Source organism: Anolis sagrei, chromosome 3, assembly GCF_037176765.1.
Source record: "Anolis sagrei isolate rAnoSag1 chromosome 3, rAnoSag1.mat, whole genome shotgun sequence".
NCBI classification, from domain to species: domain Eukaryota; kingdom Metazoa; phylum Chordata; class Lepidosauria; order Squamata; family Dactyloidae; genus Anolis; species Anolis sagrei.
The window spans coordinates 267321152-267333511 of NC_090023.1; the positions used below are offsets into that span (position 1 = coordinate 267321152).

At 45.2% G+C, this 12360-nt stretch overlaps 1 protein-coding gene across 3 annotated transcripts in view; it reads right to left on the bottom strand.

Annotated features, from left to right (window-relative positions):
• ARMC9 (armadillo repeat containing 9) overlaps positions 1–12360 on the bottom strand; it is a 152913-nt gene that overhangs the window by 80343 nt on the left and 60210 nt on the right. For all 3 annotated transcript variants that reach the window (XM_067466116.1, XM_067466115.1, XM_067466114.1), the window contains 5 exons: positions 10297–10331; positions 8208–8319; positions 6125–6217; positions 4506–4596; positions 3943–4066 (listed from right to left, as the gene is read on the bottom strand). In XM_067466116.1, coding sequence (XP_067322217.1) covers positions 3943–4066; positions 4506–4596; positions 6125–6217; positions 8208–8319; positions 10297–10331 — 455 coding nt within the window. The remainder of the gene's footprint in view (positions 1–3942; positions 4067–4505; positions 4597–6124; positions 6218–8207; positions 8320–10296; positions 10332–12360) is intronic.

Sequence of the window (12360 nt, forward strand, 5' to 3'; positions counted from 1 at the left end):
GATGGAGCAGCCACCGTTGGCGCAGTGGGTTAAACCCTTGTGCTGGCCGGACTGCTGACCGATAGGTTGGTGGTTTGAATCTGGGGGGCGGCGTAAGCTCCCGCCTCAGCTCTAGCTCCCCATGCAGGGACATGAGAGAACTCTCCCACAGGATGAGGCTCTGGCCATGGTAGTCTATGCTCTCGTTACATCCCAAACAGATTACTGCAACGCGCTCTACATGGGGCTGCCTTAGAAGACTGTTTGGAAACTTCAACTAGTCCAATGGGCGGCATCCAGACTACTTACTGGAGCGACATACAGGGAGCACATCACCCCGTTATGTCAGCTCCACTGGCTGCCTGTCCAATTCCGAGCACAATTCAAAGTGTGGTCTTGACCTATAAAGCCCTATACCAGTGGTTCTCAACCTGGGGTCCCCAGATGTTTCTGGCCTACAACTCCCAGAAATCCTAGCCAGTTTACCAGCTGTTAGGATCTCTGGAAGTTGAAGGCCAAAAACATCTGGGGACCCCAGGTTGAGAACCACTGCCCTATACGGTTCCGGCCCAGTTTACTTGTCCAAATGTATCTCCCCTTACCACCTTGAAATTTACGATCTTCCAGGAAGGTCCTGCTCTCAATCCCACCTTTGTCGGAAATGCGCTTGGTGGGGACGAGGGACAGGGCCTTCTCGGGGGTGGCCCCCTGCCTGTGGAACTCACTCCCCAGTGAAATTAGGTCCACTGCTTCCCTCCTTTCCTTTAGGAAAAAGTTGAAGACGTGGCTATGGGACCAGGCATTCGGATAGCAGGTTGACAATAAAAAAATCCTCCGGGGAGGCCCTGCTTTCCGACCCACCATTGTCACAGGCACAATTGGTGGGGACAAGAGACAGGGCCTTCTTGGTGATTGCTCCCCGGCTATGGAACTCCCTTCCTGGTGAGATCAGGCCGGGTGTTCCTCTCTCCTGTCCTTTAGAAGGATAGTAAAAACTTGGCTGTGGGACCAAGCTTTCGAGACAGGGCAATAAAGCGGCAATAGGAAAGATGACCAGGCCAATTAGATTTGACGCGGATGACTGGGACGGTTCTAAATGGTGTATTTTAATGTCTTGGCATTGAATGTTTGCCATGTATATGCTGTGCTCCGCCCTGAGTACCCTTTGGGGTGAGAAGGGTGGAATATAAATGTTTTAAATAATAAATAAATAAATAAATAAAAATGTTGACAATGCTATGGAAAACGGACCGTGGACTGGCTTCGGATTAAGCTGTTGATTGTAGAAGTCGGACTATTTGCACTATTTTAAATGTTTTTTAATCTAACTTAATGTTTAATTATTACGTAACAGTTGTTTTATCTGTTGTATATATGGGGCATCAAATTGTTGCCAGCTGTAAGCCGCCCCGAGTCCCCCTTCGGGGGTAGAGAAGGGAGGGGTACAAATATCTGAAATAAATAAATAAAACATCAATCATCTCAGCATCTCTGGGCAATATCCTTACAGATGGCCAATTCTCTCACACCAGAAACAAATTTAGGTTGTTTACCTGTAACCGTAGTTCCCCGAGTGGTCACCTGTGAATTCGCACATATGGTATTTCCTGCGCCTGCGCAGAAAATACCATATGTGCGAACCATATGTGTGATTCACAGTTGACCACAATGGGAAAAATTAGGTTGCTTACCTGTAACCGTAGTTCCCCGAGTGGTCACTTGTGAATTCGCACATATGGTTTGCACGTATGGTATTTTCTGCGCAGGCGCAGGAAATACCATATGTGCAATTCACAGTTGACCACGATGGGGAATTTGCAGTTTCTCAAGTCGATCCTGACATGAAAAAAAAGCTATCTAAACAGCAAACTAAAAATTGGAACAGAGATGCTACAGTGTTTGTGGAGATTAGATAGATAGATAGATAGATAGATAGATAGGCAAACAGATTGACAGATAGACTATTACAAAGGATAAGGTGCCCTGGTTCAGACAAAGACAAAGGACTAGACTTAATGTCAAGGGGAAACCTTTACCTTTACAGATATATTGTGCAACTTGAACATTTTGCAGGTTTTGGAGTGGGGGTCCAGGAAAGAAACCCCAGTGGATACCAAGGGCCTATTGCACAATCTTGATACAGTCAAAGTTGCACGAATCACTGTCATATCAGAAGAAATGAGGACAAGATCTGTGTGCCGAAGGTACGATAAGCAGTGGGACTGGTGGAAAGAGAACGTGCTCAACAACCTAACCTAACTGTAATGAATTCAAAGGCCACTTTTTATAAGTTGTTACACCTAAAGTACTAAATGTCTTATAACGTTTTTAAAAAGTACACTGCTTTGCTGTGGTTACATGTGACGAATGTATGGCGCTGGCCATCGTTGCTCTCACCCATAAAGCAAAGATTCAAACAGAACATTTTCTCACAGAGATTTGAGTTAAAAGAGCTTCCCATCCCTGATTCTGTGCGCAGGCCTAAAGGGCCTTGCTCTTGTTCTTCCACCCACTTCTGAAGATGTTGCAACAGCAAAAACCAGCACCGGCCCTGCTCTTTGTCTTCATAGGAGGTTTCCCATTGCCTTCCTCGGTGGCTGGGAATGTATGAACACTACTCAGTTGCCATGGCTGAACGGTATTCGAACGCTGGTCTCCCAGGGTCTCAGTCCAACACTCAAACCACTACTCCATCCTGGCTCCCAGTGCCTTCAAGTCTACTCCAGCTTATGGCAATCCAATCCTAGTCCTTCTCGGCCAAGATTTCTTCACACAACTGGTCCACCACAATCACGGTGTTCCTAAAACTCAAGAGTCCACATAAGGCAGGCAGGTGTTGGGACTTCAACTCCCACAATTCCTAACAGCAATTATGGGAGTTGAATTGCAAAACATCTGAAGGGCCCACGTTTGCCCATGCCTGACATAAGGTTTTTGCAACCATGGACCACTTCCAATTACAATGTAGTAATTACTGACCACCTTGATTAGCATTTGATGGCCTGGCAGTGCCTGGGGCAATCTTTTGTTGAGAGGTGATTAGATGTGCCTGATTGTTTCCCCTCTGTTGTTTTGCTGTTGTAATTTTAGAGTTTTATTTAATACTGGTAGCCAGATTTTGTTCATTTTCATGGCTTCCTCCTTTCTGTTGAAATTGTCCACATGCTTGTGGATTTCAGTGGCTTCTCTGTATAGTCTGACAAGGTGGTTGTTAGAGTGGGAAACAATCTGGGACATCTAATCACCTCTCAACGAAAGATTGCCCCAGGCACTGCCAGGCCATCAAATGCTAATCAAGGTGGTCAGTTGAAACATTCACACCTGGCTCCAACAGACAAGAGTTCTTTGCTCCACCCTGGTCATTCCACAGATATATAAACCCATTTTCATAGTTCCAACAGACCTCACAACCTCTGAGGATGCTTGCTATAGATGCAGGCGAAAGGTCAGGAGAGAATGCCTCTAGAACATGGCCAAATAGCCCAAAAAAACCTACAACAACCCAGTGATTCCGACCATGAAAGCCTTCGACAATTTATTATTATTATTATTATTATTATTATTATTATTATTATTATCTGATGAAGATAATATGTGACCAATCATGCACAATGTGTTTTAGCGGTTTTTATAATATTTCCTTATCTCTTTGTGTCTGTTGGGTTTTTAAGAATAATTAATCTTTTTGTATTAAAGATACTTATTAAGTACAAAACCAGGTGCAAAGCATGACAGAGGTTGGAGGATTTGAGGCACAACGGAGGACGGTGCCAAAGCCAGCAAAGCCCAGCAGAATCCTCTTCTATCTCTAAGTGACAGGACTGCCTCCTTCCTCCATCCGCTCCGGAGGACTTTGATGAGAGCTGCATGACAAGCAAGGGCTCTCCTTTCACCCTGCGTGCCGCCCAAGGAGCCTGCCTTTCCCTTCCTGCTGTCAACAGGACCCCGCAAGGCTTTCGTCACCTGAGGCTGAGTTTCTGCAAAGCTCCCAGGACATTCTCTCGGGTAAGAGAATACTTGTCCTCTGCTTTCAGCCTCTCTTCCAGCATTCGGAGCAGACGGGGATTCTGGGAAAGGTAAAGCCGACCTGGAAGAAGAAAAAAAGGGAGAAAAATCAAGTTGAGAAGAACAGCTGGCCTCTTACTCGTCCTATCTGGGTTGTTGTAGTTTTTTCGGGCTATATGGCCATGTTCTAGAGGCATTCCCTCCTGATGTTCTGCCTGCATCTATGGCAAGCATCCTGAGGATGCTTGCCATAGATGCAGGCAAAACGTCAGGAGAGAATGCCTCTAGAACATGGCCATATAGCCCGAAAAAAACTACAACAACCCAGTGATTCCAGCCATGAAAGCCTTCGACAATACAGTTTCTATTTGTTTCTGCGACAACATCAAAACCAGCTGTCTGGCTGGCTGCTCCACGTTCTTGCTAGCACTGATTTATCTAAACACCTGAACCTTCTCTGACATAAATACACAGGCCGATCAGAGCCAGAAAAACAATGATTTTAGCATTTCAGGTCTTACCTTCAGCTAGTGAGGCAAAAGCATTAATAAGCCTGGCTGTATACTGACGAACCACCTCACTCTTCGACTGTATCAGCATCAACACACTTCTCTGAAAGAGGAAAAGGAACGCTTTATGAAAAACTCTGCCATCCCGAAATGAGAGAAACAAATTGTCTGTCTGTCTGCCTGCCTATGTGTGTCTCTCAATGGGAATGAGAACGAAATGCTCTCCGTTGCTCATTTATGCTTGGATTCAGAGAAAATCAATGGCACCAAAACTCAGCCGCTTCTGGACTCGCAACACTCAGCCCTGAGTCGCCTGCGGGCTGAGAGGGAAGGTTATTTATTTATTTATAGCATTTATATTCCACCCTTCTCACCCCGAAGGGGACTCAGGGCAGAGTACAACATATAAACGGCAAACATTCGATGCTGAAACATATTATACCATACACATACAAAAGCATTAAAATCGCTTATCTTGATGTTAAAATCCACTAGTTAAAACTATCTCAACAACCATGTTGAATTTGGTTGGCATACTAAGGGTTCCTATCGCTGCCTCATTGCACAGTCCCAAAGGCTCGGTCCCACAGCCACGTTTTTATCATCCTTCTAAAGGACAAGAGGGAGGGGCTGACCTGATCTCATTAGGAAGGGAGTTCCATAGCCGACGGGCAATTACTGAGAAGGCCCTGTCTCTCATCCCCGCCAAACACGCCTGTGATGGTGGTGGGACCAAGAGCAGGACCTCCCCAGAAGATCTTAATATCCGCTGTGGTTTATAGGGGAGATGCGTTTGGACAGGTAATTTGGGCTGTGGCCATTTAGGGCTTTATAGGCCAAAGCAGCACTCTGAATTGTGCCCGGTAGCAAACTGGCATCCAGTGGAGCTGGCGTAACATGGGAGTTGTGTGCTCCCTGAATGGCGCCCCAGTTATTAACCTGGCTGCCTCTCCTTGGACTATTTGAAGTTTCCGAGCAGTCTTCAAAGGCAACCCCACGTAGAGGGCGTTGCAGTAATCTAACCTAGATGTGACGAGAGCATGGACCACCGTGGCCAAGTCTGTAGTAAATGTAGTAAATCAATGAATGAATGAAATAACCTGGGTTGCTGTCAGCTTTCTAGGCTGTCTGGTCATGTTCTAGAAGCATACTCCCCTGACGTTTCGCCCATATTTATGGCGAGCGTCCTCAGAGGTTGTGAGGTCTATTGGAAACTAAGCAAGGGAAGTTTATATATCTGTGGAAGGTCCAGGGTGGGAGAAAGAACTCTAGTCTCTTGGAGATAAGTGTTAATATTGCAATTAAACTGGGCTTTACAGGCCAATTAAGATTCCACCACAGACATCAGAAGAGCTCCAAGGCCTAAGACCAAGCCATGAGAGTAAGGACAAAGATCCAACCAGAGAAAAAGTTTAGAATACTCTTTGGAGTGTAGTATGCTCTTTGATTGTAGGTTAACTATAAATCCCAGCAACTACAACTCCCAAATGACAAAACCAATTTGGGTTAGTAGGTGTCTTGTGGCCAAATTTGGTGACAATTGATCTAGTGGTTTTTGAGTTAGGTTAATCCCACAAACGAACATTACATTTTTATTTATATAGATTCAATGAACGTCTGCCACTGCCAACCTGGACACTGTTGTAGCAATCCAAAAGGTCATTGTTGATATAAGCCTGCAGCACTGTGTCCCTCTGCTCGCCGGGGTGAGAGGTTGTTAAACGCTGTGGAAGAAGCACAGAGGTGTTTGTGAATAACTAATTCCTTAGAGAGGATACTGAGATTCAAGCAGAAGTCAATCCTTTTTCTGCATCACAGAAAACGATCCTCTAGGACAGGACCAATAAAGACGTTGGTACTGGACTCAACTCACCAACCAGAAAAACCCAGCTTCCACTTTCCACACAGCCATATAACCCAGACTACCAAGGGAGAAAATCCCACAATATATTGAACTGGGTTATCTGAGTCCACACTGACATATTTTCCAGTTCAAAGCAGATAATCATAGAATCATGGAATCAAAGAGTTGGAAGAGACCTCATGGGCCATCCAGTCCAACCCCCTGCCAAGAAGCAGGAATATTGCATTCAAATCACCCCTGACATTATATGAATTATAGAGATTGTTTTTGTAATGAAAGGAATATAAATGCAATAAAAAAATTATTAGATGTTTAGAAAAAAAGAGGAGAACAAATTGAATTGCTGTAAAGAATCTGGCTTAAAGAAAAGAACGAAGTAGTTTTTGTTAAGACTTATACATCTTTATTTCCTACTTTTCTTTCACTATATTGTTCCACCTCTTTTTATGTATATAGCATTTCTTTTGTGGTTAATAAAAAAATTAATTATGAAAAAAAAAATCACCCCTGACAGATGGCCATCCGGCTTCTGTTTAAAAGCTTCCAAAGAAGGAGCCTCCACCACACTCCGGGGCAGAGAGTTCCACTGCTGAACGGCTCTCACAGTCAGGAAGTTCTTCCTCATGTTCAGATGGAATCTCCTCTCTTGTAGTTTGAAGTCCTAATCTCCAAGGAAGCAGAAAACAAGCTTGCTCCCTCCTCCCTGTGGCTTCCTCTCACATATTTTTACATGGCTATCATATCCCCTCTCAGCCTTCTCTTCTTCAGGCTAAACATGCCCAGCTCCTTAAGCCACTACTCATAGGGCTTGTTCTCCAGACCCTTGATCATTTTAGTCACCCTCCTCTGGCCAAATTCCAGCTTGTCAATATCTCTCTTGAATTGTGGTGCCCAGAATTGGACACAATATTCCAGGTGTGATCTAACCAAAGCGGAATAGCATGACTTCCGCTTAGCATGACTTCCCTAGATCTAGACACTATGCTCCTATTGATGCAGGCCAAAATCCCATTGGCTTTTTTTGCCGCCACATCACATTGTTGGCTCATGTTTAACTTGTTGTCCACGAGGACTCCAAGATCTTTTTCACACGTACTGCTCTCGAGCCAGGCACCCCCCATTCTGCATCTTTGCATTTCGTTTATCTTGCATTTGTCACTGTTGAACTTCATTTTGTTAGTTTTGGCCCATCTCTCTAATCTGTCAATTGGGAGGCTATCCCTCCCAATTTGGTGTCCTCTGCAAACTTGATGATCCTGCCTTCTAGCCCTTCATCTAAGTCATTAATAAAGATGTTGAACAGGACCGGGCCCAGGACGGAACCCTGCGGCACTCCGCTCGTCACTTCTTTCCAAGATGAAGAGGAAGCATTGGTGTGGGATTTTATTCAGCTGTGTGGAAGGGGCCTCAGCAAAAAGGCCATGCTCTCCGCTTATTCTTTCCTAAATGACTTGGGAAACGCAGGCACTTGAGGAAGCTGTACCAATGCATCTCTCCTGCTCAAACTTGACATCAGTAGCACTGGGTTAATAACATCTCTGCATTTACATCTTAAGCAGCCTTCCCTTATGACTTCCTAAACAATGTTCACTTGTATGACATTTGAATGGCACTTTTACTGGTTAAAAGGGAACAGGAACAGAAAAATAAGGTGAGAAACCAAGCACCGTTGGAACACCCCTGAGCTTGGAAACAAGCAAAAGGTCGGCTAGAGGGGAGAAAGGCAAGATACCCATTTACTAAATGGAGTAGGCAATGGAGATGAGTTCGCCTCAGACACTTGACATTTTGCATCATCCCTAATGACCTAAAAAGCACACGTTTGCCTGCCTCTTGCGCAGCTCACCTACCCAACGCAATGCTTGCAGGAGGAAGGCTTTAAGGCGGTCGTTGCCATCCACCAGGTCCTTCTTGAGCTTCTCATAATCCAAGGAAGGCAAGAGGGGCACTTCCTGTATTTTCCTGTATGTAATAAAGAAATAGGCACTTATGGGAAACAAGCACTTATGGAGAAGAGCGGAAACCCTATGCTAGGAAGAGGCAGATCGCAACTTGTTATAGTAGTTCTTTAAGTGGTTCCCTTGCAGGGTCCTTAGGACTGACACAGCGAAAACCACAGGTGGCTCCTGCCCTTTTAAAGCAGACATGGGCAAACTTGGGCCCTCCCACCTGGTGTTTTGGACTTCAACTCCCACAATTCCTAACAGTTGAAGTCCAAAACACCTGGAGGGATGGCCCAAGTTTGCCCATGCCTGCTTAAAATGTTCTGTAGAAGAAGGAGGAGGAGGAGGAGAAGGAGGATGAGAAGAAGGAGGAGGAGGAGGAGGAGAGGGAGCGGGGGGGGGAGGAGGAGGGGATGGCCCAAGTTTGCCCATGCCTGCTTAAAATGTTCTGTAGAAGAAGGAGGAGGAGAAGGAGAAGGGGGAGGGGGAGGGGGGGAGGGGGAGGGGGGAGGAGGAGGAGCAGAAAGAGGATGAGGAGAAGGAGGATGAGAAGAAGGAGAAGTAGAAGGAGAAGGGGGAGGAGGAGGAGGAGGAGAAAGAGAAGGACGAGGAGGAGAAGAAGGAGAAGGGGAGGAGGAGAAGGAGAAATAGTAGGAGAAGGAGGGGAATGAGAAGGAGAAGGAAGAGGAGGATGAGGATGAGAAGAAGGAGAAGGAGGAGGATAAGAAGAACGCGAAGGAGAAGGGGAGGAGGAGAAGGAGCAGGAGGAGAGAAGGAAAAAAGGAGGAGGAGGAGGAAAAGGAGGATAAGAAAGAGAAGGTGGAGGAGGAGAAGGAGAAAAAGGAGGAGGAGGAGGAGGAGGAGGAGAAGGAAGAGGAGAAGGAGGAGGAGAAGGAGGAGAATCAGAAGGAGAAGGAAGAGGAGGATGAGAAGAAGGAGGAGGAGGAGGATAAGAAGAACACGAAGGAGAAGGGGAGGAAGAGGAGAAGGAGCAGGAAGAGAGAAGGAAAAAAGGAGTAGTAGAAGGACGATAAGAAAAAGAAGGTGGAAGAGAAGGAGAAGGAGAAAAAGGATGAGGAGGAGGAGGAGGAGAACGAAAAGGAGGAGGAGAAGGAAAAGGAGGAGGAGAAGGAAGAGGAGAAGGAGAAGGAAAAGGAGAAGGAAGAAGAGAAGAGGAGGAAGAGGAAGAGGAAGAGGAAGAGGAAGAAGAAGAAGAAGAAGGGATTTCAGCTGTTTGCCACCTGGTTACATGACAAGCCACGTCAGCTGAAATTCCTTTTTATGCAACCCATAAAAGCCTTTCCCAGTTCTCGATCTGGCAACTTCACCAGCCATACACAAGAGACAGATGTCGGTGATGAGCACCCTTCTAGAGTATCTATAGTTAGACTAGTTTTTCCACTTTCTCTGTATACTTAAGGATGTGCCTACTCTCACTTTCCTGCTCATATTAAGCTTCCAACCAACGCAGGAAATCTAGATAGAGAAATGGATACAGTGGGACCCAACCTTTTGACCTCCAGGACTTCAGCTTCCACAGTTCCTAACAGCTGGAAAGCTGGCTGGGATTTCTGGGAGTTGAAGTCCAAAACACCTGGAGGTCCAAAAGTTGGGAACTACTGTGAGACAGCAGCTGCCTCAATCATACAACTGCAGAGAAGACGGTCCAAACAGCAGGAACAGACACATCTTATCTGCTTTTGTTTGGAAGAAAAAATGTTTTCGTTTGCTAAGAGATGGACAATACAGATGTAGGCATCCTTGCTTCCCTAAAGAGGGAATTCCAAAACCAAGGAGCAACAACTGAGGAGGCCCTATCTTGTGTTCCCACCAGAAATGGTTCAGAAGGTGGTGAGACCAAACCCTTCTCCCAAAGATCTCAGAGCTTTGGTGAGCTCCTATAGGAAAGGCCTGTATAACTACCTCTCTCCTGATCCAACTACTTTTCAAAAAGTTAATCAACAAAGAACACTAAATTTAAAAGAGCAATACTTACACAGGAGCTAATGATGCTCTCAACATGTTGGCGGCCTGCATGGGAGACAAAGAGAGAGCGCACACAGCATATTACCAACAACCGTATCTAGTGATCTTCTACGCAAATTATAACAACCAAATGCCATTGAATTCCTTTTTGTCTGGTCCTAGGACATCATAGAGTTGCATTGGACGATTTAGCAATTCCCAAAAAGGTATTTTCTTAAATAATTTACTAAGTCCTCCAATGCAACTGTAGGGTAACTTCCAGGGGACACATACCATAGAATCAGCTGGAGGACTTTTCTTATGGAGAGATGGGTTCCATGATTACAGGGGATTTAAAGGTTTCCCCTTGACATTAAGTCTAGTCGTGTCCAACTCTGGGAGGCTGTGCTCATCTCCATTTCTAAGCCGAAGAGCCGGCATTGCCCACAGACATCTCCAAGGTCATTTAGCCGGCATGACTGCATGGAGCGCCAATACCTTCCCACCAATGCGGTACCTATTGATCTAATCACATTTGTACCCTGTTCACCCTGCTCCCCAGATTTCATAGTATCATAGAATCATTGAGTTGGGAGAGACCTCGTGGCCATCCAGTCCAACCCCATTCTGCCAAGAAGCAGGAAAATCACATTCAAAGCACCCCCGACAGATGGCCATCCAAAGAAGGAGCCTCCACCACACTACAAGGCAGAGAGAGCGTTCCACTGCTGAACAGCTCTCACAGTTCCTGTTCTTCCTAATGTTCAGGTGGAATCTCCTTTCTTGTAGTTCGAAGCTATTGCTCCACTGCATCCTAGTCTCCAAGGAAGCAGAAAACAAGCTTGCTCCCTCCTCCCTGTGGCTTCTTCTCACATATTTATACATGGCTATCATGTCTCCTCTCAGCCTTCTCTGCTTCAGGCTAAACATGCCCAGCTCCTTAAGCCACTCCTTATAAGTCCACATATAAATATGTGACTTCCCCTCACATATTTATATTTATTTGTTTGTTTGTTTGTTTACCGCCTTTCTCATCCCGCAGGCAACTCAAGGCGGTTCACAGGGTAAAATTCAATGCTTACAATATCATACATACAATTAAAACATTACATAAAATTAAAAACTAAACAGAATCAATAAAATATAAATCATTAGTGTCTCCTTGTTAAAAACGTTGTCCGGCCTTGTTGTCTTGTCGTTCCGTTGTCCTATGTCAATTACTCTGCATTTGCAAACGTTTGCTCAAAAAGCCATGACTTTTTTCCGAAATGTTAAAAGGGAGGGGGCCGATCTAATATCTATAGGGAGGGTATTCCATAGCTGAGAGGCCACCATCAAGAAGGCCCTGTCACTCGTCTCCACCAAATGTATTTGTAACAAAGGCGGTAACGAGAGCAGCCCCCCTCCCCTCCCCCGCAGACCAGTGGTTCTCAACCTTCCTAATGCCGCGACCCCTTAATATAGTACTTCATGTTCTGGTGACCCCCAACCATTAAATTATTTTTGTTGCTACTGCATAACTGTAATTTTGCTACTGTTATGAATCATAAATAGCTGATATGCTGGATGTATTTTCATTCACTGGACCAATTTTGGCACAAATACACGATATGCCCAAATTTGAATACTGGTGGGGTTGTGGGGTGATTGATTTTGTCATTTGGGGATTGTAGCTGCTGGGATTTATAGTTCACCTGCAATCAAAGAGCATTCTGAATTCCACTAACAATGGAATTGAATCAAACTTGGCACACAGAATCCACACGACCAGCATAAATTACTGGAAGGGTTTGGTGGACATTGATCTTGAGTTTTGGAGATATAGTTCATCAACATACAGAGAGAACTGTGGAGTCAAACAATGATGGATCTGGACCAAATTTGTCACAAATACTCAATATGACCAAATGTGAACACTGGTGGAGTTTAGGGGAAATAGCCCTTGACATTTGGGAGTTGTAGTTGCTGGGATTTACAGTTCACCTACAATCAAAGAGCATTCTGAACCCACCAACTATAGAATTGGGCCAAACGTCCCACACAGAATCCCCATGACCAACAGAAAATAGTGTTTTCTGATAGTCTTTGGAGACCC